The 24,680-nt window shown below is 46.1% G+C and overlaps 6 protein-coding genes across 19 annotated transcripts; 4 read left to right on the forward strand and 2 right to left on the reverse strand.

The window, feature by feature from the left end:
- Nucleotides 1-568: 568 nt before the first annotated feature.
- LOC131216492 (pigment-dispersing hormone A peptides) lies at nt 569-1,587 on the reverse strand. The gene is made up of 2 exons (XM_058211001.1): nt 1,315-1,587; nt 569-1,181 (listed from the first exon to the last, which is right to left on the reverse strand). The coding sequence occupies exons 1-2, from the start codon at nt 1,429-1,431 to the stop codon at nt 975-977; spliced, it is 324 nt and encodes a 107-aa protein (XP_058066984.1). The 5' UTR covers nt 1,432-1,587; the 3' UTR covers nt 569-974.
- Nucleotides 1,588-2,915: 1,328 nt separating this feature from the next.
- Nucleotides 2,916-11,237, forward strand: LOC131206075 (H(+)/Cl(-) exchange transporter 4). The gene is made up of 14 exons (XM_058198464.1): nt 2,916-2,961; nt 3,404-3,793; nt 5,972-6,356; nt 7,040-7,075; nt 7,452-7,615; nt 7,684-8,520; nt 8,593-8,807; nt 8,877-9,085; nt 9,153-9,293; nt 9,371-9,480; nt 9,547-9,647; nt 9,723-9,886; nt 9,963-10,176; nt 10,254-11,237. The coding sequence occupies exons 2-14, from the start codon at nt 3,683-3,685 to the stop codon at nt 10,342-10,344; spliced, it is 2,778 nt and encodes a 925-aa protein (XP_058054447.1). The 5' UTR covers nt 2,916-2,961; nt 3,404-3,682; the 3' UTR covers nt 10,345-11,237.
- On the reverse strand, nt 10,808-12,914 carry LOC131206076 (iduronate 2-sulfatase). Its single transcript, XM_058198465.1, has 3 exons — nt 12,787-12,914; nt 11,500-12,724; nt 10,808-11,422 (listed from the first exon to the last, which is right to left on the reverse strand). The coding sequence occupies exons 2-3, from the start codon at nt 12,692-12,694 to the stop codon at nt 11,286-11,288; spliced, it is 1,332 nt and encodes a 443-aa protein (XP_058054448.1). The 5' UTR covers nt 12,695-12,724; nt 12,787-12,914; the 3' UTR covers nt 10,808-11,285.
- A 489-nt stretch (nt 12,915-13,403) lies between these two features.
- LOC131211838 (cytoplasmic dynein 1 intermediate chain-like) lies at nt 13,404-18,667 on the forward strand. 14 transcript variants are annotated; one of them, XM_058205478.1, is made up of 10 exons: nt 13,404-13,626; nt 13,700-13,846; nt 13,908-14,032; nt 14,342-14,374; nt 14,689-14,709; nt 15,576-15,623; nt 16,586-16,759; nt 16,837-16,993; nt 17,088-17,460; nt 17,544-18,667. In XM_058205478.1, exons 1-10 carry the CDS (start codon nt 13,481-13,483, stop codon nt 18,369-18,371), a joined length of 2,052 nt encoding a protein of 683 aa, XP_058061461.1. In that variant the 5' UTR covers nt 13,404-13,480; the 3' UTR covers nt 18,372-18,667. The 14 variants fall into 14 exon arrangements, with proteins under 14 accessions (XP_058061461.1, XP_058061469.1, XP_058061486.1 ...); XM_058205486.1 differs by having other exon boundaries at nt 16,610-16,759; XM_058205503.1 differs by having other exon boundaries at nt 13,914-14,032; nt 14,312-14,374; nt 16,610-16,759.
- A 252-nt stretch (nt 18,668-18,919) lies between these two features.
- Nucleotides 18,920-20,049, forward strand: LOC131216500 (E3 ubiquitin-protein ligase RNF113A). The gene is made up of 3 exons (XM_058211010.1): nt 18,920-19,043; nt 19,102-19,810; nt 19,883-20,049. Exons 1-3 carry the CDS (start codon nt 18,974-18,976, stop codon nt 20,046-20,048), a joined length of 945 nt encoding a protein of 314 aa, XP_058066993.1. The 5' UTR covers nt 18,920-18,973; the 3' UTR covers nt 20,049.
- Nucleotides 20,050-22,226: 2,177 nt separating this feature from the next.
- Nucleotides 22,227-23,495, forward strand: LOC131205216 (probable inactive tRNA-specific adenosine deaminase-like protein 3). Its single transcript, XM_058197231.1, has one exon. The coding sequence runs from the start codon at nt 22,306-22,308 to the stop codon at nt 23,452-23,454; it is 1,149 nt and encodes a 382-aa protein (XP_058053214.1). The 5' UTR covers nt 22,227-22,305; the 3' UTR covers nt 23,455-23,495.
- Nucleotides 23,496-24,680: the final 1,185 nt, after the last annotated feature.

Consider the following 24,680-nt stretch of genomic DNA (forward strand, 5'->3'; position numbering starts at 1 on the left):
AAAATCTTATGACAGGATGATAGTAACCTACTCATCTCCCGATAAAGTATCCCTCACATATACACGTTTAATCATTACAACCCATGGAGTACATTACGGTGAAGGAAATCGTTGTGGGTGTACACATTGGCTTTCCACCTCTCGGTACAATTTTCACCGGCACGCGGAGTGTAAACAAATTTGTGGTGTAGTTAACTTCACTGGCGCCCCTGGTGTGTGTTTTTATCATTTCGTTTGTTTTACGATCTGATAACTAAACCCCCCGAAAGAAACAAGAAACGACGAAAAGTTGCCGAGAAGAGTCTACACCTTTGTCAGTGTCGGACATTCTAACCTCTTTCTGCGTGGCAATGGTGGCAAAGAGTAGCGATTCATTCAGATTATAGCTGTAAGTGCATGTTGTTCGATGGAAACCGTCAAAGGGTTAATAAAATAATGTATTCATTTACTTCGGTGACCGCCTGAAGATGGAGACGAAAGAAATGCGCAAAGGGGAAGATCACGCAGTTCGTTTTTTGAGAGCATTGAACGACGGGAAAGAATATTTCGCAAACAACAGCTGTAAGATTTCAACTGAACCATTATTTATTCCGTGCTCCGTAGTTAGGCTGTCTAATGCCATAAAAGTAATCTTCCACACCGCACATGTTTTCTAGTTGATAGTACGATAGTAGTTAAGCAGTCAAAAGGGTTATATTTTCAAGACCGAGTTCACCGATAACATCAATATGAAACATTTTTTACTCTGTAAATATTCTACTGCAACAAGCACCAATGGGCATCGACGAATTCTTGGAAAACTGTTTTAATTTTCTGCAAAAACCATAAATCAACCGAGCAATGCGTGAGACAGGATTGCGCTCCTTTGCTTGTTTTCATCCAGCACGAAGGAATCATGAGAATCGCGTGTTAAAATCATTCATCATTCACTAAAATTCTTCTCCATCAGCAAGCAACGGCCGCAGTTGACGATCTTACTTGCCGGCATCATTCATCGTCTTAGGCAAGCTCAGCAGTGAGTTTATAAGCTCAGAGTTGCGCTTCACGTGGGTCGCACTAGGACCAACGTTGATCGGTTGTCGATACTCGTAGGCCGCAGCTAGCAAGGGCAAAACGACCGGTTCACTAAGAAAGTCCGTGGGCTGATCGCGAAACCATTCCGGAAGCTGCCGAATGTAGAGCTGTGGAAGAAGAGCGCCGAGATGTTTTTAATGTGTGTAACACGTGCTAATGAGCAGTACGCCAACGTTACACGATGTACCAGTAATGGTTAAATTTTGTAACTATCGGTTCGTTTGGCAATGTTGCACTCACTTCTTTATTAAAATCGCGATCATCGGCGAAGGCTGGCAAAGCACCACTTACTCTGAGGTACACGCAGAACAACAGTACACAAACAACACTAACGTTAGCCATTGTATTTTTGTTCATGTCCAGGTACTACAATGACTTCACGGAACACAAGGTCAAAAGTTAACGGAAGGACGTAGAGTTGGTATCCAAGGTCGAACAGCAAATCCTTGCTCTCTAGCGTTTATTCGATATCCAAGATTCGTTTGATGAAAGATGGTTTGCTCCTTTCGCTGGTCGTGGAGGTACTGATGATGTTGAAAATTTTATCAACTTTATATAGGACCGACGAGGATTCTGTGGCATTCCTACGCATCTACGACAGCCATCCTGACACATCCAGCCGGGCTCATCGGTAACCGAAGGTTTCGTTAATTCTACAGAGCAAGCGATTGATGGAAACCGCTAGCGGGACTCTATCCGGCCTCCGACGTCCTGCTGGGAACGCGCGAATTTTATTGCCTTGCACAAGGACAGGATATTTGTTTGTCTGTAGGTAATTTATCCAAGCCAATCAACTGCCGTCAACCGCAGATATCGGAGCCGGACAGGTGGCGACGGTGTGGTGGTGTGTTTCTTCTTTCGCTCGGCCATACATCGTAGTGAGGAGTCCTTGATAAAGCCAAAGGACCGAAGTAGTATATGCTGGAGATGACGCAAAGCATCCATTTCTGCAACAAGTATTCCGAATAGTTAACCCAAATTCTTCCATTGAAAACAGTCGTAAAAGTAGCAGGGGTCTTGCGGTTATGACTGCTGGAGTTATGATAGAGAAGGAGCAATGGCGCAGTACCGAAAATAGCCTTGAAACTCTTTCATTGTTATGCAATTTTAGACACCAAATGACGTAGTTGCTATTTCCTGTGTGCTACACCTCCTTCCGGGCAGATAACGCGCTTCCGAGGTCATTCACGCTGCCAGTGACCAAAAGAAAAACGATCTGTTAGGCATATTCGCTAATTAAAGATGCTGTATGATTGCAGCTGTGGATTACTTATTTTTGTTTGTTATGTTTTCACTACAAATAATTAAATTCAACGACGTTCTATTATGTTTTGCTAAGCTCTTAGAATTTAAATAATCGGTTTTCATTTATTTTTGATTTCTAAATCATTTGCATCGCAATATACTATACTTTCGACAATGATTATTACGTATACTTTTGACTATATTCTGTAATTTATTCATGGGGAAATATTGGGAAATGTTCCCACCCAATTTCTCTAATTATTTTATTATTCAAACAGTTTTTAAATGGTAGCGAACACGAACTTGAAAAAGCTGTCAATTTTAAGAATATATTCATGAAATGTTGAACAATAGAAAAAAAATCGTTCGAATGTGCAAACCCTAACGTCCCTTTTAAATTCATAAATTTATCTAAATTGGCCAAACTGTCAAAACTGCTTTTTGCTGCTAAACGTCACTTTGACGTCGACGTTTTTTGACTGTTTTGTGTGTACGAATCGCTGTCCGTGTTTCGTGTCCGTGTTTTGTGTTGTGAGCCCGTGCGTGCATTGTGAATTGTGACAACGGGATCGTGCAAAACGGGATCCGGGAAAATACTTGGTGATCCCGCATCCTGCCTTGCATAACGGGGTAGCAACAAAGGTTCGTGTTCTATATTCGCTGTCCCTACCGCGAACCGCAATTGCAGAGCTCTTTTCTGCCGTGCGTGCGCCATTCATCGGAAAGTGAACCTCCGGAAGGGCGCGTAGTTCATGTGAAGGAATTTCAGGCGTGACATCGACAATCCTGGAATGCGAGCGCGAGAGAACGGAGCGATCGCTTGGTTAAACCCTTTCTACAACCCTGAAATGCCCGATTGGTTGCCGATGTAGTGCCAATACGCATTGACCTAGTAATGAGCGTGGTTTGTGCCGTAGATTACTCATTGTGTTGTGCTGCCAATGGAATCCCACCTGAAACAGTCATCATCGGTTTGATGACGTTTTCGCTACGCCAATTGTGGCCACCTTCCATGGCACTCTAAGCTTTGATTTGATTTATCTTCTCCATTGTTCAATAAAATTTCTTCTTCTTTTCGGCCCAGCGTGGAACGTGTAACGAAAGTGTGACTACGGTCGGTTCACCGGGGGGCGTTTTCGTGACCCTTTTTACGATGTTTACAGTTTCCTTCGGTGCACGAGAAAGCCCAAAGGTGACGTGTTAATTAAACTGAATAGTGAAGCCAAACTAAGTCGACTAATTGTGGTGAATCGTGAAGAGTAACGACGCGGCGATCAATATTGTGCGCGATCGCGTCTCATGTGCCTGTGACGTGGCGTAGCTGGCACTAGGCGCCCAACATCTGCTCCGCTGGCCGGACAGTATGGAAAAGTTTCCCCTGAAAGGAACGACGAATCTTTCGCTAGCATCCGCCAACGGCAATCATCCACTGAGCGTTGCAGATCACACCTCTTATCAGGCGGTCACCAGTAAGGTAAGCGAAGGAACCCACAATTGGCTCCGTTTCACGGCAAGTGCACTACGAACCGCTCTGCGGCGGAGTGATCTCGTGTGTTTGTCGGATTCCAGGTATTCTCCCTTCATGGCAAGGTTGTTAAACAAATCCACGACGAATAGCTTGATAACTACAGGCACGAACTCTTTGCTCCGCTCATTAGCGGCGTCGCGCTTGGGAACAAATAATTTCACTTGTTCTGCTTTTCATCTTACTTGTGGCAACATAAGGTGGCCTGCGATTTCATCCTTTGCGGCTTTCTACGCCGTTGCTGGGCGACAGTTTGCAAATTGTTGACAATTTTCTGATTGATCTGATCTTCTCGGAATTGAGTTAGTCCTTGCCCTGCTACGGGGTTTTTTCACTGTTTCCGCAAAAAGGTTCTTAAACAGAAAATGAAAAATGCTGCAAATGTACTTAAACCAAGAAAATATGAGCTTCTTGAAATAAATGGTAATTACTACTACTGGGTGCGTTCCATAACATCGTACTAATTTCATAACATCTTGCCAACTGAATCATACGCGGAACACAAAACATTTCTTTCATAAATTGAACTGACCCAGAACGGGCGATAGTTAAGATGTTTCACTTACTTGGGGCTGTTGTCAGCGAGTTATCTTGCGCCGTAAATAACGCCCTACGTGATGAGCCAGCAACCCTACAAGGTCGCTTATCAGAAAGCGTCACAAAACAGATTTGACGATCCTTCGCTGGTATATAAGCCGCTACAAACAACGCACGACGGCGATATTTGCTTGGATAATAGCGACTGTTGCAGTGATAAAACTAAGCTTACATAGCATAAAATGCATTTATTTACGAGCAAAAAAATAACTGGTTGTAAACTTAAAATTTATTTTTTCATTCTTTATTCTGTTGCTACCGGTACCACCAGTTATTAGTCGATAGATTAGATATGTTGGGTATTAATATGAGTAGGAAAGATATATTTATTTTCGGTTATACCGTTAGCGGTTGCTAGTCACTAATCTATAGATAAGCTAGTGTAGGGTAATGCTTGTTAGGAATTTACTTAAACAAATTAATTGGAAAAGCTTCTACTAATCAGCTTGCTATTTGCGAAAGGTTGTAGGCCTGCTTCAATATGCTATCAAACATCCCACACAAAATCCCGGAAAAGGGGAGTCCTTAAAATCTTGACCTGACAAGCTTGCTCATAAACATGTGCACTTCATTATAGTTATAGCTATATTTTGATGCACATCACTCTCTCGTTCTATCTTTCATTTTTGCAATTACGAGTCTCACAATTGCAACACTCTATTGCTCTGGCGAGAGAACTAAACGGCAAACAGTACACTGAGTTGCGAAAGATCACTTCCATTCGTCATTGGAGATGTCACATCTGGACGTGGTTGAAAATTACATCTGCAGAAAATTTAACATTGGGAATACTCTTACCTTGAACATAAAACTTACGTTGAAGTCAAACAGTATGATATTCCATTAAGGTACTGACACTTTTGGACGACACTCTGGCCAAATCGGGTGTGTATAGTTTAGCACACGCTGCTGTGTGCTTCGTCCCCCGCACCGTGAACATGCGCATTCGCAGGATCTATTGATTTTTATCTGTCCGCGGAGAGCAGCGTGGTGGGCAATAACATTGGCACGGCAAGTGTAGCAAATTCAGTTCACCCAGCCAGCTGTGTGGGGTCATTTCGATTGCCTGTCAGCGGGAACAGCCTTCGGGCCTTCTTTAAAGTTCAGTTGCTGTTTTCCTTTACGAGTCGCACCGCGAGGCCTTGGAAACCTGCTGCAGTGACATAAAACACTTCCCACAAAAAGGCGTCAGCCACCACTGAGCCCGCTAGCCACCGTGTAAGTGCCACTTGGGGCTACAAACTCAGCTGTTGCAAGGACAGCCGAAGAGTGCAGTTTTTGGGGAATGCAGCTCAGCATATTACGACATCGTCGTCGGAGAAAATGTACATCCTGCAAAATGCGGTCTCCATTTCGCAATCGACCACCTTTCCATAATTAGAAATTAATATCGGGCCAAGACCCGTGTGAGGTCGCGCAATTAACTATCTTCGGTTTTCTCCGCCTGACACAAATCAATTGATGGAGTGTTTCCGTTTTGCGTTGTTTTTTTCTGAAATGGTCCTGGGTTTGCAAATCTTACTTCCTCAGACAGCGGCAGCCAACACCACACACGGATCGACGCGGAGCGGCGTAAATACCACTTCGCTCACACATCCGGAACCACTTGGGCCGGCACCGGTGTACCCCGCCGGCGAGGCAGACGAGGACAATATGATCGACATTACGCCCGGCAACGGCGGCGTCACAAATCCCAATTATCCGTACCACACGAGCTCAAACGGTCCCGGTACCCGCCAGGATGGTGTCGGTGGTGTGAGCAGCGCAACACACTCGATAGGTGGCGGAGGCAGCGGCAGTGAAGGAAGTGGTAATGGGCGCGGTAACACCGGAGCAGGTGGTAGCGCAGGACACGAGGGAATATCGCCCACGCATAATCGCTTCGGGCGCGATTTTCATCACTCCGATCACGAAGGTAAACCCCCTTTTTGCGCCCCACCCGAAGGATCTGTTCGGCTTTCTCGTTTTTATTTTCTTTTCTGGTTCACCAAAGTTTTGGCAATAGTTTTCATCGGCGCTGCAATTCGATTCGCAGCATCTCAGAACGAGCACATTTAATCGGTGTAGTTCCGGCAAACAGCTGTTATCCTGTGCCCATTGCCGAATCGTGTGTGAAAAGTGTTTTCTTTTGCATCCGCTTACCGGAGGTTACAATACGCAACGTTGTGTTGAAGAACGGAACATCTGTTTGTCTGAGAATCTTAACACAATGCTCCCGTTGATTAGGGTTCCCTAAGTAGCATTTACCCCGATAACTTCCCATTAATTTTGCTTCCCCGTGCCAAAGTTGTGTTGCTTGGTAGACGCAATTTTACTCTTTTTCTTTTGTTGCAAAATGAATTCACAATGTTTAGCGACAATGCGATAAACTTAAGTACAGTTTTGGTAGTAACAACTAACTAAAATCATAGAAAAGCGATGGGAAATAACTGCTATTGGCGCTTGTGTTGATTTAAACTTTTGTTCATAGCTCGTGTGCGGAGTCGAAGGAAGCTGATATCTTGTCACACTTAATTACAATTGAACTATCTCACTTAAACTATCGTATCGTATTATTGAAATTGTAACCATTAACGTACGTTTATCAATCACGCACAGATCCTTTAACCGTCTCATTTTCCGGTAAAGCAGAAGGTAATGTAGCTGATCTTCACTATTTGGTTGCCAACTCGTGCCCTTTGACATCCTTTCCTTTGGTGGAATTTAAACTACTGATCTGGCCCCGATTTGTGTGTGGCGTTCCCTTGTCGACGGTTTATCGATGCTGGTTTTTGGTCAACAAAATTGTACACCCCATTAACACCTCCTCGGAGAACACTAATCCCAAACTAAATCGCTAACAACTTCTTGGGACTCCAGCCAAACAGATTTTTTGGAACGGGAATCATAAGGAATAGAAAATTCGTTCTGGGTGTGTCTGGGTTGCATGCTATGTGTTGTGTGTGTTGATGCCGAAGCTTATCATTTGATTTGTTAACTTCCTTTTTTTGTAACACTCTTTCGTAAAAAGGTATCTCTTTCGCCGGAATGACGGACACCAGCGACGATATTCCCGGAATCGGACAGTATGAAGACTTTCACACGATCGACTGGCAGCGGGATATTGCCCGCGATCGCATGCGGCATCGTTATATCATGAAGAAGCGTCAGGATTCGTTCCTCGATCTCTTAAAGGTACCGCTGTGAAGCGAGGAGTTTTTCCCGATTGAAACCAATTACAAACGGTGCGCTTTCCATTTCAGGGTGCTCATGATGCGTGGTCCGGGTGGGTGTGCGTGTTGCTGGTCGGTCTGTTCACTGGCTGTGTGGCCGGTGTGATCGATATCGGTGCGAGCTGGATGACGGACCTGAAGTTCGGTATCTGTCCGCAAGCGTTCTGGCTAAACCGCGAACAGTGCTGTTGGTCGTCGAACGAAACGTCCTTCGATAGTGGGAACTGTTCGCAATGGTACGCCTGGTCCGAGATCTTCACCTCCTCTCGGGAAGGGTTCGGGGCGTACGTCATCTCATACTTGTTCTACATCATGTGGGCGATGCTGTTCGCGCTGCTGGCCGCCTCGCTCGTGCGCCAGTTTGCACCGTACGCCTGCGGATCCGGTATTCCCGAGATCAAAACCATTCTGTCCGGGTTCATCATCCGCAGCTATCTCGGCAAGTGGACTCTGATCATTAAGTCCGTCGGTATTATGCTGTCAGTATCGGCTGGACTCAGCCTCGGTAAGGAGGGCCCGATGGTACACATTGCCAGCTGTATCGGCAACATCCTGTCGTACCTTTTCCCAAAATACGGTCGCAATGAGGCGAAAAAGAGGGAAATTCTTTCAGCAGCGGCGGCCGCCGGTGTTTCGGTGGCTTTCGGTGCCCCAATTGGCGGTGTGCTCTTCAGTCTAGAGGAGGTTTCGTACTACTTTCCGCTCAAAACTCTCTGGCGATCGTTCTTCTGTGCGCTGATTGCCGCCTTCATCCTTCGCTCGATCAACCCGTTTGGTAACGAACATTCGGTACTGTTCTATGTCGAATACAACAAACCGTGGATCTTTTTCGAACTCGTTCCCTTCATTGGGCTGGGCATCATCGGCGTAAGTTATGCGCGAAAGCGGTATCGATCGGCTATCGAAAGTGGTTAAACGTGGTTTCCTTTGTCCCCAAAGGGTGTCATCGCTACGGTATTTATCAAGGCAAACCTTTGGTGGTGTCGGTTCCGCAAGTACAGCAAGCTGGGTCAACATCCCGTGGCCGAGGTGCTGCTTGTCACATTCATTACGGCCGTCATTGCGTATCCCAATCCGTATACGCGAATGAACACAAGCGAACTCATCTTTCTACTATTCAGCCAGTGTGGCATCTCCAACCAGGATCCGTTGTGGTGAGCAGTCGCCTAAGAAGATCGAATGTTGTATGATTTCAGAAATCTATGTTTTTCTATGACCCGTAGCGACTACAACCGTAATTTCACTGACGTCAATTCCGCGATCGAGATTGCGGCTGCTGGTCCAGGTGTATACAAGGCCGTTTGGTTGCTAATATTGGCTCTCGCGATGAAGCTGATCATGACGATCTTCACGTTCGGCATGAAAGTACCATGCGGATTGTTCATTCCTTCGCTAGCTCTCGGTGCCATCACTGGACGCGTGGTTGGCATTGGTAAGTTCTAGAAAAGATCGAGGAGAGGTCGGCTAAAAGATTTATTGTGATTTCTCCCTTTCCATAGCGATGGAGCAACTGGCGTACAATTATCCGAAGATTTGGATTTTCTCCGGTGAATGCTCTACCGGGGACGATTGCATAACGCCGGGTCTGTACGCGATGGTTGGTGCTGCTGCCGTCCTCGGAGGGGTCACCAGAATGACAGGTCAGCGGAAGATGACGGCGTGTGACATGAATATGAATTACTCAATTGTTTACTTTATTGATATGATCATTCGACAGTGTCCCTGGTGGTCATCATGTTCGAACTAACCGGAGGTGTCCGATACATTGTTCCGCTGATGGCGGCGGCCATGGCATCGAAGTGGGTTGGTGATGCGCTCGGGCGACAGGTAATTACGGTCGTGAAGTTTTGGAGTCAGATGGATTGACTAATGGTAATCTTTCACCGGCATTAGGGTATTTACGATGCACACATAGCGTTAAACGGGTATCCGTTCTTAGATAGCAAGGATGAGTTCCAGCACACAACATTAGCAGCGGATGTGATGCAGCCAAAGTAAGAGACGATGCCAGAAGCTGGTTGACATCTTTAGTATACTTTGTTAATGGTCTTCCTATCCGTCTTTCATAGGCGTAATGAAACGCTGGCAGTAATAACTCAGGACTCGATGACGGTGGATGACATCGAGACCCTACTCAAAGAGACTGAACACAACGGCTACCCGGTGGTTGTGTCTAAGGAGAACCAATATTTGGTTGGGTTCGTGCCAAGGAGGGATCTTAATCTAGCTTTAGGTGAGCATCAACAATTCTGAACCAGCACGATTCGGTACCTGCGGCTGAGTTGACCGTTTCTGTCTCTTCACCACAGCAAATGCGAGGCGGATTATCGACGGTATCACTGGTCAGTCGCTAGTAATATTTACCTCTGCGCAACCGGTCCAGAATTTGGGACCTTCGCCGTTGAAGCTGAAGAAAATTCTCGACATGGCTCCGATCACCGTCACCGACCAAACGCCAATGGAAACGGTCGTGGATATGTTCCGCAAGCTCGGGCTGCGGCAAACACTGGTCACCCACAATGGGTAATGATGTGGCCCCGGAGTTGTGACACTGATTGCTTTATTATATGGATTTCTCTTTCTCGTTACCCTTTTTTCAGTCGATTACTTGGTGTGATCACGAAAAAGGATGTCCTCAGGCACGTGAAACAAATGGACAATGAAGATCCCAATAGCGTGCTGTTTAACTAAGGGGCCCAACCCATTGGTCCTTCTTTGGTTCTTCTCCCTATCAGCGCAGCTATCGAATCATGTTTAGCTTCCGGTGTGCATCTTTTGTAGCCTCCCGGGAGACGCTGGAAGATGGATTTTATATACATATAAACAAATTAGCCAATACGTAGAGAAACTGTTGAATTGTGAGCATGTAAGGAGCAGGTTTTCATAAGCCGAGGATAAAGTTTGCATAAGCTCGAGTATCGATGGCCCTTGCTTTTCCACTTGTTACGGTATTTCTTCGTTCAGTTGATCGCCCGAAGCAAAGGCACTCGTCGCCGAGAGGTGCCGGATAGGATTGGTGCTGAAGTATGTTCAACCACCTAACTAAACTAAAAGCAATAGCGCAACTTTCTTTTTGTGATCATTTCCAAACGAAAGCGAGGATGTTTAGGTTCATCGATGAACAACGGCCGCTTGTTTATGGCAGTGAATAATAACGAGATGGGATCGGGAATAGTTTATTTGCGAACGAAAGGAAAAGGATATTTATAGTCGCCCGTTAATAATCAACCCGCCCGCCTTTTCCCTGAGTTTCGTTGGCACGCTTTCAAGGTATATATATTTTCGAGGCACTTTTATCACCTTCCGCAGCACGATGGTATGCGATCATACGCATTGAAAGGACATGAACAGAAAGGCATTGTCGTTTCCAGAAAACAAGGCAACAGTAAAATCACGACGAGCACCTTTTCGTAAGCAAGTGATAAAGGTTTTTTTGGCTCTCTCACTCTGAAGCCGTAATCTGTCACTATTGAACGTATCAAGGGAGGCGCAGGATTTGCTGTGTATAGTCGACAAGTTCCCACTCTACTGGAGGCCGGAAATTTATGAATAAATTTGTATATTTATGTAATAAAACCCAGTACCCTTGTAGCTCGCGTTTTAGCCCTTGCTTCCACATTCAGGTAGACAGCTTACGGAAACTTTGCTCGCAGTGTTCGTTTCAAGTAATTTTTAATTTGGTCGAGCTGTGGTCTGTCAGCAAGGTTTAAGTTCTCATTCGCATCGATCTGGTGGTCGTACAGCTCTTCGCCATGCACCGTACTCCAATCTATAAGAAAAGAAGAAGAATTCGTATTATGAACACCTTGTTGAAGAAACTGACTCTTTAAAGCAGACGGCACCCACCTCGTTTGAAAGTTTTCGGATTGAACGAAATCCACGCCGTGTATCGGAACCGTTCCGTGCGCAGACTGTAGCCCATGATTCGAATGAAACGAAGCTTTGGATCGTCACTACTCGGTACGATGCTTGGGTACGGTTCCGGCCGTGGATACTGACTGTAGGCAATCCACTGCTCCGGACTACTGTCCTCGTTGGCGGTACCATTGGCCAACAGCAACGGCACTAAGGATTTCCCTTCCACACAGCTTAACGCTTTGCGAGGTCGCTTTTCATGGCAAGCTGGTATCGGCGGAAGTCCAGCAAGATCGACGACAGTTGGAAAAATGTCCAGCAACTCCACGACGTTCTCAATTTTAACTTCTTCGGAACCACTGCCCGGAGCGTTCATCGTTGGAGTGCTGATAACGAGCGGAACTCGCACAGCCACATCGTAATTGCTGTACTTTGCCCACTCTCCGTGCTCACCGAGTGACCACCCGTGATCGGAGGTGAGCATTACGATCGTACGAGCCAGATCCACCTCGGCCAGCAGCTCTCCAATCAGTTCGTCTACATAAGTCACCGCGGCGTAATAATGTTGCCTGATGCGTTGTTGAAAATCTTCCGGAATACGCCCGTAAGGAAAGGATATGTTCAGGATATGGGCGTCATCTCGTTCTCGTACGTCTAAAAAGGGAGCCCAAGCTACCGCTGGTAATCCCCACGGTCGATCCCATGAACCGACGGACGAAAATTTGGACTGTGGGTGGAGGTTGAGGTACTTCACCGGAATGCGGAACGGGATGTGAGGTTTATGGTAACCGACGGCAAGGAAATACGGCCCATTGCCGTAGTCTCTTAGAAAACGTTTTGCTTCCTCCGTGCTCTCCATGTCTGGTAGTGTGTGAAGTGGTTGCATCTCCGGAACCACCGCACATAGAAGATTCCTGCGTAACTGTCCATCAATCGGATCGATGCAAACGGGAGAGTTGGTAAATTGTTCCGTCGGCGGATGGTACGTCGGTTCGGACCAGCTCAACGGGTAGTCGTCGGTAAAGTTCGACGAAACGCCAGGATGGAAAACTTTGCCCACGGAATGGGTTCGATAACCGTGCTGCTTAAAATACTGCGGCAGCGTGGTGAAGTTACCAGAGAACTCGCGCCAGTAGCTGTAGAAATCGTACAAGCGCACCGTATCGGGACGCCTTCCGGTAAGCATCGAGTTCCGACTCGGCGCACAAAGTGCTTGCTAAAATAAAAATACACATAAGATGTACAGATTCAAATGCTGAAAGTTGAATACTTTATTACCTGCGCAAAAACATTTTCAAAACGATACCCTCCTCTCACGAGCCTATCGATGTTGGGCGTTACGGCGTTTTCGTCTCCGTACCCCTTGATCGCCGGCCGGAAGTCGTCTAAAATGATCAACAAAACATTGGGACGATCTACCACCTGAGAGGCACAGCCTGCTAGCACAGCAACTACGAGGAAGTATACATTCAATCGAACGTTAAAGCCGCACATTGCTTATGCTTATGCTGCGACGCATTAGCATAAATTTACATAACTCTGACACGAACATAAACAAACACCTGTTGGTAAAAACAAAGAATGACGGTACAAACGAAATAAATCCTTTGGTGCTTCCCAACGACACACAATTGATAAAAAAAAATGCCCAACTCCAGTTTATGCATTATTGGTCGAAAAAGATTTTTGGATTTGTTCCATTTCAAGCAATTTAAAGATTTAAAGATTCAAAATTCAAGACCTGCCTCCAGAGAGGACTGTGCTCAGCCGACAGGCAACTACGGAGCGCAGGTTTCGAGCAGCGCAATTCGTGCACTCTTTTCGAGTACCACGCTTCATAGTTTTACAAATTTCCCGTGGCTACGCAGTTTCTTGTTTACTCACTACGTCAGACACAATTCTTTCTATTGGGTAGTAATTTTTTCAGTGTTTGCTAGTGAATTGTTGCGAGGATTTATAGAAACGTTCAAATATGGATCGCAAAGCAGAGCTAGAGCGTAAAAAGGCCAAACTGCAGGCGCTCCGAGAGGAGAAAGATCGGCGGCGGAAGGAAAAGGAACAGAAAGACTTAGAGGAAGCAACGGGAAAAATGGGCACCACCGAAGCTAACCCTAGAAAGTACGTCCGCTTAGATTGGGACACAAAGTGGGGTTTCGGTTCCATTCAGTCTTTCTGGTTTACTCGTTTACAGAGATTTGGATGAAATGCTCTCGTCACTTGGTGTTGCCCCGGTATCGGAAGTTCTTTCATCATTGTCATCGGTGAATTCCGCCACATCGGACCATTCTGCAACACTCACTCCCGATACTAGTCTGCAACCCAGCACGGACGGACAGAAGTATGCACACGAAAGGCGATAGATTGAAACTTCTCACCGACCAGCTAAATTATCATTTCAGTTGTAGAAAGAAGGCGGTCAATCTGAGCCTGGTGTCCGTGCAAGCTACCAACATTCCGCCGAAAGAGACGGTTGTTTACACTAAGCAGACACAAACGAACAGTACCGGCGGTCATGAGCGTGACGGTAAGTTTTATTCGTTTTGCAGTAGTATGATCAAAGTTTTTTTCCCCTGGATGTTACGTGGCGATCGCTACAAATAGATCTGTTCACGATTATATATTTGCCATTGTTATTGCCGAGTCGGATTGAGTTTTTCTTGGTTTTTATTAAATCCAGTTATTGCAGCATCTGCAACTGTTGTCGCTCCACAATAAATATTCAACAGAACTGAATATCTCTAATCTATTTCTTGTATTCTCGTTAGAAACAAATGTATTGTAATAGTATAACAAATATATTTAGTTTTTTCTTGCCATTCCTCACCTCTGTCAGGATATATGGAGGATTGGTGGAGACCGCGCAAAGGTAAACTAAATGGCAGAATAAAGTGAACATATTGTTTCTGAATTGATATAAAACGAATATGATACGATGCTGGAAACTTTTAGTCAGCTACTGCTTTGCGCTATCTTCCGTGTTTACGTAATCACTTTATTCTGTTGATCGTTGTTTTTATGATTTCTTTTATCTTGTAAAGATTGCTGTTTTATCATTTTATTAATGTCAACATTTATTGTAAGTACTTCCGAAGACCACTAATACGATTTTTTTCTATATTTTTCATAATTCCGTTCGGTGACCCTTCGCTGACCATCGTTTCCTGTTCGGGACTACTTCAGCTCATGCCACCGATTACTACGGTGAGTACGCCGTTTTGACCATAGAGTCTACGAGTGAATCAATACTTTATATACGCGGGCGTTACAAAAATGAATGGAAACGTTGGATCAACATTTAATATCATTCCATTTTTGAATTATGGATAGATCCTCCGCTGAGACCTTTGTTTAACTTCCGTTCTAACAGGATTGCAGCGAATTAAGAACCAAATAAATTATTATCAAACTATCTTTGATGTGCAATCAATCTTTCGAGAACGATACAGAGATGCTCTGCTCAATTACTGTTTTTGCGTTTCAATTGTAGTTTCCGTTTATGTTTGATGCGCCCCCGTATGATGAAGTAAAGATAGATTCTTTGGCTATATCTCTATCAAAATCGTGTTTCACTCGTGCGAACTTTTTATGTCTTGTTTTGTTGTCAATCTTTGTTCCTATTTGTTTTCTTTCACTCTTTTGTTCCGAGCTATGTACTACATTGTTTTCTCATTATTTTGGGGTTCGCCCGTTATTACAGACGAAAAGTTAATTTCATACATTAATTTCTTTCTCTACTGATTTCACATTCACGCCAAGCTGTTGGGTACTTTGCTCTATCACGTTCTCAAGTGAAGAGTTCTCAGAGAACGCGTGCAAGCGACAATCCCCATACGTGCCTTTAGTTTCTCCACCCATTTAGTAATTTTCATATTTTTTTGTTTGATTAAAACATTCTTTTGAATTACTATAGTTTGTTATAATATACACTATACACTTACAATCTAGAAAAAAAAATCTATTTCTTTTTAAGGGCATTTAAAATATGCTGTTCCACCTAAATTTGAAAAGATGTTTGCGTTGCGAACAAATACAAAAAAGTTAAAGCTAAATTTTCTTCCCATTTCAAGATGAATACAATCTTAATCCCGGTTTAGAATGGGAGGATGAGATTACAGGTAGGTTTTGCTGCAACAAACCCTTTTTTATCGCAAGTTTGCTCTTTTATCGTTTGGTATCATTATTATTATTTGTCAATATGTTTGTGTTAATAGATTTTCTCATATTACTTTACTCGGTACTCTTTCTTCGCACACACTACATGCATTTATTATTCGTGTAGAGCGTGTCAGGCGAACAGATCGTTTTGAAGTGCACACAAACGCTGTATGTATAATTTTTATTATTTTGCATGAGTCTAGTTTAGAAATGTGTGTTTGCAATTGCCAAGGTGAAGTTACCTTCCTAAGTCGATCGGAAGAACGATCATTCAGTGCACACAGGTTTGTTGAGCTTCTCGAAGCTTTTCTACCTAAAGCGATCGTATGAACGATCAACTAGTGCACAAATATTTGTAGAACTTCTCTGGGTAACTCTGGGTGTTGAACTTTCTCTCTCTCTACTCTTTTTGTTTCCTAATTGTAGCTCTATTTTGCTTCCAACAATAGTTTCTTTTATCTTCCACCAACGATAGTTACCTGACTCTGTCACAAGGCCTTGGCAAATATTGCCTTTGGTAGATTACTAACATATAACATAAGCCCACGGATCATTGGAGTGACGTTATTAGGACATTGATCTCTGACTTAAGTAACGATCACTGATTGAAATTCGATCGTAGTACATTGTGTAGTGTAATAAATAGGTTTAGAAATGTACGCTTGCTCTCGGTGACTAATACTTCGAAACTCTATAACTCTATTTGGTGAGAAACAATGGGTGGAGAAATACAACCACAGATGGCATTTTACTTTTTCCTTGTTACCATATACGATGCTCTTTCAATGTAGGAGTTGTAGTTATTTGCTCGACCGTATGTTCAATGACTACATTGAGCAGAAACCGGAATTCAAGTAAAAGAGTGAAGGAATTAAATAAAGAAATAGAATTCGGAAAATTAGAAACAATTTTACTTATACAGTGCTTACTTATGGCGACGGTCAAGGTGACGATGAGGAAAACTCTTTGACTCACATCGACCACGGATTTCATTCGAAGCTGCCCCCCGGCATTCTGCCGCATGGCTTACCGACGGTGAAGGAAGTGGCCCCGGCAATAACACCCCAAGAGCAGAAGAAGGACGATCTAAAGGAAGGTAAGTAAAAAGAGTGCGTTTCGCTTCAAAACGGCCCTCTTTATACCAATTTCTCTGTTTACCGTCCGCACCCACAGTGAAGGAGCTGTCCGCCGAGCAGAAGCAAATGATTATTCTGTCGGAAGATTTTCAACGATTTATACTGCGCGCAGGAAAAGTTATGGAGCGTGCACTGTCCGAGAAGGTCGACATTTACACCGACTACATTGGCGGCAGTGATGAAGATGATATGGGGTAAGTTATCCTCGTTCCAAACTTGTACCGTAATATTTAAAAATGTCTAGATGGGTTGAGACGTTAAATGGTGTCTCCATTGATGTCTTTTTAGCGATGAAAAAACCCAGGCTCGTCTGTCACTCAATCGTTCTTTCTACTGCGATCGCTGGTCGAAGAACCGATGCGTTACGTCGTTCGACTGGTCCACATACTATCCAGAGTTAATGGTTGCCTCGTACCACAGCAACGAGGAGTGTCCGAACGAACCGGACGGCGTGGTAATTGTGTGGAACACAAAGTTCAAGAAACAAACGCCCGAGGAGGTGTTCCACTGTCAGAGTGCCGTCATATCGACCTGCTTCGCGAAGTTTCACCCGAATCTAATCCTCGGTGGAACCTACTCCGGACAGATCGTACTGTGGGACAATCGGGTACAAAAGCGAACACCAATTCAACGCACACCACTCAGCGCTAGCGCTCATACGGTAAGTGGTGCATCCGGTCGCCATAGTCGCGAAACCGTTGGCCGGGTTTCAATGCGAAATGTTTTATCGTTGTTTTATTCCAGCAACCCGTTTATTGCCTCTCGATGGTTGGTACGCAGAATGCCCATAACGTCATCTCGATAAGCTCAGACGGCAAGCTTTGCTCGTGGAGTCTTGACATGCTCTCTCAGCCACAGGATGTGTTGGAGCTGCAACACCGCCAGTCAAAGGCGATTTCGGTCACGTGCATGGCCTTCCCTCATAACGAGGTGAACAATTTCGTACTGGGCAGCGAAGATGGGTACGTGTACTCGGCCAGTCGTCATGGCAATCGGTCCGGCATTGGGGAAACCTACGAGAAGCACCTGGGGCCGGTGACTGGCATTTCGGCGCACCACAACCAGTCCTCACCCGATTTCGGACATCTCTTCCTTACCTCTTCCATTGATTGGACGATCAAACTGTGGAGCCTCAAGGACAACCGACCGTTGTATTCATTCGAGGACAATTCGCACTATGTGATGGATGTGGCATGGTCACCGACCCATCCAGCTCTGTTCGCTGGTGTGGATGGAGGCGGACGGCTCGACTTGTGGAATCTTAACCAAGATACGGAGGTACCGACGGCGTCAGTGACCGTTGAAGGACAACCGGCACTGAACCGGGTTTCCTGGACGCCGTCTGGGTTGCATGTGACGGTTGGTGATGAAAATGGTCGCATTTACGTGTACGATGTGGCCGAAAATCTGGCCAATCCACGCATGGACGAGTGGAACAAGTTAAGCGCCGTATTGTATGATCTGAAGATCAACCAAACAGACGAGTTTGATGAGATGGATAAAAAGTCGCCGGTGCCACAAAACACGTCGCTCAACTCGCTCACGTCGCTTACCAGTTCGCCGCTCATATGAAACCCAGTGCGGCACTTATGAAAACAGTCACCAGGACTTAAAGTAGAATGATGAAATGAAGAAGGAAGTTTGCTGAAGGATGGTATGTTACGAGAAGATATAAAGTCTGTACTAGCATCCCGTATCTATTCATTGTTGACTGTTTATAATACTCTTTTGTGTCCCTTCGTAAACAAAAGTTTCAATACGCGGCGCAGCTTACAACATACTTATTCATCGTGTCTCAACGGTCAAATATGTATTTTACGAATAACTCAGCACTGCAGAGAAATAAAGTAGTGGGTTCTTATTCAAGTCGTCGCTTATGTTGCGGCGCATTAGCATATATTTGATCTTAATTCGCCTGGGGAATGAATGTACAATTTACAACTGAACGAAATCAAGTTCCTTGAAATTTGCAGGAGTCAAATGAGGATCTGTTCTCGGGTTCCATTTTATGTTTTACGTGCTTTGTCGACAGGGCATAGTTCGAGCAGCTCTTTTCACGCACTTTTCGAGCATCCGAACAACTGTCAAGGAGAGTGAAGCATAAATTTTGTTTACAATCAGACCACCAAACAAACATCACCAAAAACACTTCTGAAGTGGTTTCGTTAACCGTAATGTCCACATTCATAAAAAGAAATCTTAAAAACAAGGGTGCACGAAAGCGCAAACAGTCGACCGATTCAGGTGAGATGCTAATGCGGCACATTTTAACTGAACCCAACCTTATGTGTTGCTTTTTCAGATGAAGCAGAAGAAGAGTCCTCTGTGGTGGTGACAAGCGACAAGCGGAAGAAGGCCAATCCGAACATACAGAGCACTTCGGTTGTGCGACAAAAACAGAACCATTCAGCTGGCGCGGATGCTTCCAACTCAAGTGAAGATGATGAGAGCGTCGTTGTGAGCTACAAGTCAAAGCGTTCCGCCCAGGCAGAAGGACCGCGGGATCAGGGCGCTACCGCGGAGCTGGAGATCGAAACCGAAAAAGATCGGGACGCACAGGCCATCTACCAGAAGAGCATCGACATCAACAAGGAGCAGGAAGGGAAGGAGGACGACAAAGTATACCGTGGGTTGAACAATTACACGCAGTTCTTCAAGAAGAAAGATAGTGCCCAGGGCAACGCAGCGTCGGGAATGGTACGGAAGGGGCCGATTCGGGCGCCGGCCAACATTCGCTCCACCGTGCGCTGGGACTATCAGCCGGATATCTGCAAGGACTACAAAGAGACGGGGTACTGTGGGTTTGGCGATAGTTGCAAGTTTTTGCACGATCGCAGTGACTACAAGCACGGCTGGCAGCTGGAACAGGAAGGACCCGGCACGGGCAACAACTACGCGGCAGAGGATTCTGATGGCGACGACACCAAATACGAGATTCATTCTGACGAAGAAGACTTGCCGTTCAAGTGCTACATTTGTCGCGAAAGTTTTGTCGATCCGATTATCACAAAGTAAGTTGCACAAAGCGAACCTGAACAGCGAGTGACGAAACACTATCGAGAGTCTTTTTCATTTTATTCTAGGTGTAAACATTATTTTTGCGAACGTTGCGCTTTGGCGCAGTACAAAAAATCATCCCGTTGTGCAATCTGTGGCGTGCAAACGAATGGTGTCTTCAATCCGGCTAAGGAGCTAATTGCTCGATTGAAGACTAGAGAGATGGAAGAGCAGAATTCGGACAGTGATTAGAGAAGCCGCAATAAATTCATGATTAAAGAATTTTGCTTGCAATATTTGCCCATGGCCTTAATCAAACTCACCCACAGTCCAGACAACTGACAGCATTTGCTGTCGATGAGGCGCCACAAAGGCAGAAGCTGTCGGATTGACCAAAACCCGAAAACGTCAAAAGCAATTCCGTCGATAAAGTTGTGCTACGAGAAGAAAGAACCGCGTAATACGATAATACCATCTTTATTCCGTTTGTTGCAAAGAGAAAAAATCCTTATCACTACAGCAGCGCGCTGACGGAGATCAGATTAGCAAGTGCCACCGCAAAAGTGTTCCAAGTGCCTACGAGAAGTCCCTTTTGTTCCGTGGGCCCATTGTGCCACCGTTAAAGGGTCCCGGTAAGTGCGGCTGAACGATTTCTTATTTGTTTTGAACCTGTTCCTTCGCACCTTAGCGATCGGAGCGCGAGCGTGCTTCTCGTTGGGGTGGTGAATTTTCCACCCATCACCCAACGCACAAGATAGGGAAATGCCCATAAACTCTCATAATAAATTCATGCTTCATTGATGCTTTGATTCCACGCAGTTTCGATTGTTCGTATGGTAATAGTGGTTCGGTGATTGAACTAATAGACGGGATGTTACGGACAAGTTCTAATGACCTTCAACATCGTCATCGTCATCGTCGTTGTGCGTCGTCTTCGGCCTGTCGGTCGGTCAATCAAACGGTGGCCCGAAGTGTGTTGCTATCCCAAAAAGCGCGGCCGACCTTCGCGGGAACACGCAAACATAGACCGCGGGCGCATATTGGATACGCGTGTGCGTGCCTGTCTCTATCTTTTCGCGGTTTCACATTCTAGAAACCCCTTTTGGATGTGCTCGATGTGGCAGCATGCGATGGGGCTGAGCGAACAGGGCGAGTTGGAATAAACATCCGAGAGTGGCACAAAAACGGAGCGCAAACGAAAAGGAATAGGAAATATTCTTGCACCACCAGCCCAGCATCAGACGGAAGGACACCGCGCTGATTGCCACTGAATTGAGAATTGATTCAAATTCCTGTGCGCGATTTGCTACACGAGCGGAACGAGCGAAAATGGGGGGACCCGCGGTCCGCGCGCGGGTTCGCAGTCAACGAACTTATCGATTGCGGACTGACGCGCGTTGGAGCGAATTTGACCCACCACGGCTCGTGCTCATAACGATCCTCTTCTGCGAGTTTATAGCGATGCGAAATTGAAACCACAGTCACAGCGACCGTCTTCGGTTCTGTCTCACCCGGATTTGCATACCCAACCAACCTCTCCGGTTGAAGGAGAGTGTTTTTAATATTAAAAATATTCAAACACTGCGCTCAAAGACAGCAGCAACCTGAATCACAGGCTTTTTTTCATTATATTTATATGCTGTTTCTATGGTTAAATTATTTGCCTACATCTTGCCAGGCTCTGGTTCGAGTGGTGTTTTCGGCTAGCTGAACGTAATAGCTATTTACACTTCTCTCGCAAATATCTTCGACAACCGTTCAACCGAGCGACGGCAGAAGTACTTTCAAACGTTGACACGGAAAAAACGTGTATTCGGAGAACCAGTCGCGGGCTATATTCGGGTAACTTTCCAAAACGTGGGTGTCCTTTGGTTTAAATTGGCGCGCATTTAAAATCCGACGACCGAAACTCGCGGAATCGTACGACCGCACAAACAGCAGGAGCTTAAGAGATTGCAAAGGCCGTCGCAATGTGTGGCGATTCCAGATTGGACACACCTTGACCCAATTTAAAAGCAAACCGATAGCAAAAGGAGGAAGGCATAGAATTGAAGGGTTATGATAATATGATGGGGTTTATGCTATCACCAAACCAGTCCGAAGCCCCTCCATATCTAGGCGTCGTTTTTATTGACGTGCGTGCATGTTCCTGATAAGTTTTCCGACACTCCGTGAGGCCGCCAAGTTAATTCATACCCTCGAGAGAAACTCCTGTCTCTCTCTCTCTCGCGCTCTCGTGCGGGCTCCCGGAAGCGTAGATTGGCTCCAACGTTGCATTTGTTTGTCGTTAGCGCAACCGGGTACCCGGCGTAGGAAAGTAAATTAAAGTCCATTAGCTGAAAAGTGTCCCCATTTGATTTATGTCATTTACAGATCGAACATCGCCGAGATTGTGAAACACAGTTGTTTGTGGTCGTGTTGTGTTGTGTGTGAGAAATAAAGTGTCTCAGCTCAATTAACAGTTCAACACTGGGCGACGGCAGCTGTCCGCGCAAAGTCCAGCACTGGCATGTCCGCTGCACCGGAAGCGAAACGCGCCAAACTAACTCTGCTTCCCTCGGAGGGCACGGCGAAGCAAACGGATGGAACGAACTTGTCACAGATCCGTTCAATTTTGGCCGACGAATACAGCAACCCGATCGCCCTGGTCGAAGTGTATGTTAGTAGCGTGCCGGACAGTAAGCAACTTTCGAGATTGATTCCTGCTCTGTCCAGGATTCTACCATTGGCCGGATTGCAGCATCTGAAACGCGTAAACCGTGGCGGAAGCATAATCCTTGCGCCGGTCCAACAACTACACGAAAAGCTCCGCAAGGACGAAGCTGGCGAAGGGAGTCAGCCACCGGTAGCGGTGCGATTGGAGCGATTTCTACAGTCGGAAGGCCTAGACGATCGGCCCCTGGTAGATGCACTGTGCTCCGATTTGAAGGTAGTTTCGGTGGCTGCTTCTCAACCTCTACTACGGTGGCAGTATGAGCTCGTGGACGAGCGTTGGCCCTGCAAGTTCCACCCGAATCACCGCAACGAGGCGCTACACGCGAACACACTATTCGATGGGCCCGAAGTTGAACTGCATCGCCAACTGATGGAGGTTTGTCTGTGGCTAGCCAAACACGAAGAAGGACGTCCGTGCGGTGTCTGCGTAAACCCACGGCTTGAAGGCCGGATCGCCGCGATCGGTGTCGGCCGCAGCGACCAACATCCAATTTGGCACTGCCCGATGATGCTAATCGATATGGTTGCAGTTTCACAGTCCGGTGGCATATGGAATCGTAAACCACAGGCGCAAGCCGTCCGTGACGATGGTTTCCACTACGGTGGTATCCAGCCACGGTACGAGCGGTTACTTCGGGCGAAGTACGGCGAACGGCTGAGCTTCGGTGCGGAACCGATTCGCAGCAACGGTGCAAATTCGGCGACAGCCGCTTCGGACGCTGCGGGCGACAATCTGGCCAAGTACGGACCGTACCTGTGCACTGGGTACGATGTGTACCTCACGCACGAACCGTGCGTCATGTGCGCGATGGCACTAACGCACAGTCGCGTCCGAAGGGTCTTCTACCATCATCCGACGGCGCAGGGAGCCCTGGGGACGCGGATCAAGCTGCACACGGTCAAGGAACTGAACCATCGTTACGAAGCGTTTCGTATAGTTTAAGATAAAAAATTCAAGGGAGGTGTGCAAAGTGCCCGCCGGCACTGATTTAATGAACAAAATAACACACGGGCCAAAAAAGGAATACAAGCGTTGCCAATAAAAAAAGGCGCGCCATGACAATAACGAACACAAAATTACATTGTCGAGCACTTCTTGTGAATAACATTTAAATTTTGTGCCACTTCGTGAGGCGCAGCGAGGTCTGATCGTCGCGAGTGAGGTAATTCTTGCGATTATTTACGTTCGCCGCAGCTCGTAATGATATATCCATCCTTGCGACGGGACGGAAGGACCTGTTTGTCGGGGATTTTTTGAACCGAAAGAGGCAATTATTGTGCGAAAAGGAAATGGCAGGCCTAAAACCACCACCACGGTAATCTCGCTCTCTGCATTTGCTCAAGGTTATCGGTGTTTTCCACTCCGCGCGATCACGCAAAATGGCGTACAAGACGGTGGTAGAAGATTCCAGCGTTGCCGGAGTGGTGGTGCGTCCTGTCCTGTGCCCTCCTGTGTCTCCAACGGCCAACGGCTCCAACGGCGACGTATCATCATCGTGGTGCGTCCTTTGCGATTGAGGTCAATTGGCATCGGGGCAGCCGGACCGTGTGGGTCCGTCCTAACCGTGGACGGGCGTTTGTGACGGTGGCGGCCACTCATCGTTCATCATCATTTACCCCTTCGGAGGAGTTTGTTCGGTGGCGGAATAAAAGCAAAGGCAAAAAAGAAGGAAACAGAAAAAAGCGGTGACCGTTGTTCCGTTCAGGCACCGACGACGAGACCCTCTATCCGCGGGGTGGATTGATTGATGCCGCGAGCTACAGTGCGTGCTAAACGAGCGTGGCGAACCAATGGAAGGATGTTGGTTTTTAGTGTCCAGGAAAAAGTGGGCAATGATAAAACGTTCACTTGTCGAATGAAATTTTTGGTTTTTTTTTATTTTTTGCTCGATTTTTGCGTGCTACCGTAATTTAATAGTTAACAAGTAGACCATGATTACGCTAAACGATTACTGGACAAACAGCTGTCCATTCGCCATTTGGGCGGCCATTACTGTTCAGCAGCCACACAGGCTCATCATCGAAGGAGGCGCGTTCGTTGCTGTGCTTCATTTTGCTGCCGTCACACGGATACTGTAGGGCAGCAAGGACCCTCAACGAGCCGGGGGGGAAACTGGGGTCACTTGCGATGATGCCACTGGAACGGGCATATTGTAATTTATTTGACAA

The sequence above is a fragment of the Anopheles bellator genome, chromosome 1 (genome assembly GCF_943735745.2).
Source record: "Anopheles bellator chromosome 1, idAnoBellAS_SP24_06.2, whole genome shotgun sequence".
NCBI lineage: Eukaryota > Metazoa > Arthropoda > Insecta > Diptera > Culicidae > Anopheles > Anopheles bellator.

What these genes read in the sequence shown, in the direction of transcription:
- LOC131216500 (XM_058211010.1), top strand. Translation starts at nt 18,974, where the DNA reads ATGTCCACATTCATAAAAAGAAATCTTAAAAACAAGGGTGCACGAAAG. An exon ending in CAAACAGTCGACCGATTCAG is followed by an intron (nt 19,044 to 19,101) that starts GTGAGATGCTAA and finishes TTGCTTTTTCAG; the next exon opens with ATGAAGCAGAAGAAGAGTCC. An exon ending in GTCGATCCGATTATCACAAA is followed by an intron (nt 19,811 to 19,882) that starts GTAAGTTGCACA and finishes ATTTTATTCTAG; the next exon opens with GTGTAAACATTATTTTTGCG.
- LOC131206075 (XM_058198464.1), top strand. Translation starts at nt 3,683, where the DNA reads ATGGAAAAGTTTCCCCTGAAAGGAACGACGAATCTTTCGCTAGCATCC. An exon ending in ATCAGGCGGTCACCAGTAAG is followed by an intron (nt 3,794 to 5,971) that starts GTAAGCGAAGGA and finishes TTACTTCCTCAG; the next exon opens with ACAGCGGCAGCCAACACCAC. An exon ending in GGATCTTAATCTAGCTTTAG is followed by an intron (nt 9,887 to 9,962) that starts GTGAGCATCAAC and finishes TCTTCACCACAG; the next exon opens with CAAATGCGAGGCGGATTATC.
- LOC131216492 (XM_058211001.1), bottom strand. Translation starts at nt 1,431, where the DNA reads ATGAACAAAAATACAATGGCTAACGTTAGTGTTGTTTGTGTACTGTTG. An exon ending in ATCGCGATTTTAATAAAGAA is followed by an intron (nt 1,182 to 1,314) that starts GTGAGTGCAACA and finishes CTTCTTCCACAG; the next exon opens with CTCTACATTCGGCAGCTTCC.
- LOC131205216 (XM_058197231.1), top strand. Translation starts at nt 22,306, where the DNA reads ATGTCCGCTGCACCGGAAGCGAAACGCGCCAAACTAACTCTGCTTCCC.
- LOC131206076 (XM_058198465.1), bottom strand. Translation starts at nt 12,694, where the DNA reads ATGCTTACCGGAAGGCGTCCCGATACGGTGCGCTTGTACGATTTCTAC. An exon ending in TCCGAAAACTTTCAAACGAG is followed by an intron (nt 11,423 to 11,499) that starts GTGGGTGCCGTC and finishes CTTTTCTTATAG; the next exon opens with ATTGGAGTACGGTGCATGGC.
- LOC131211838 (XM_058205478.1), top strand. Translation starts at nt 13,481, where the DNA reads ATGGATCGCAAAGCAGAGCTAGAGCGTAAAAAGGCCAAACTGCAGGCG. An exon ending in TTGGTGGAGACCGCGCAAAG is followed by an intron (nt 14,375 to 14,688) that starts GTAAACTAAATG and finishes GGACTACTTCAG; the next exon opens with CTCATGCCACCGATTACTAC. An exon ending in GAAGGACGATCTAAAGGAAG is followed by an intron (nt 16,760 to 16,836) that starts GTAAGTAAAAAG and finishes CCGCACCCACAG; the next exon opens with TGAAGGAGCTGTCCGCCGAG.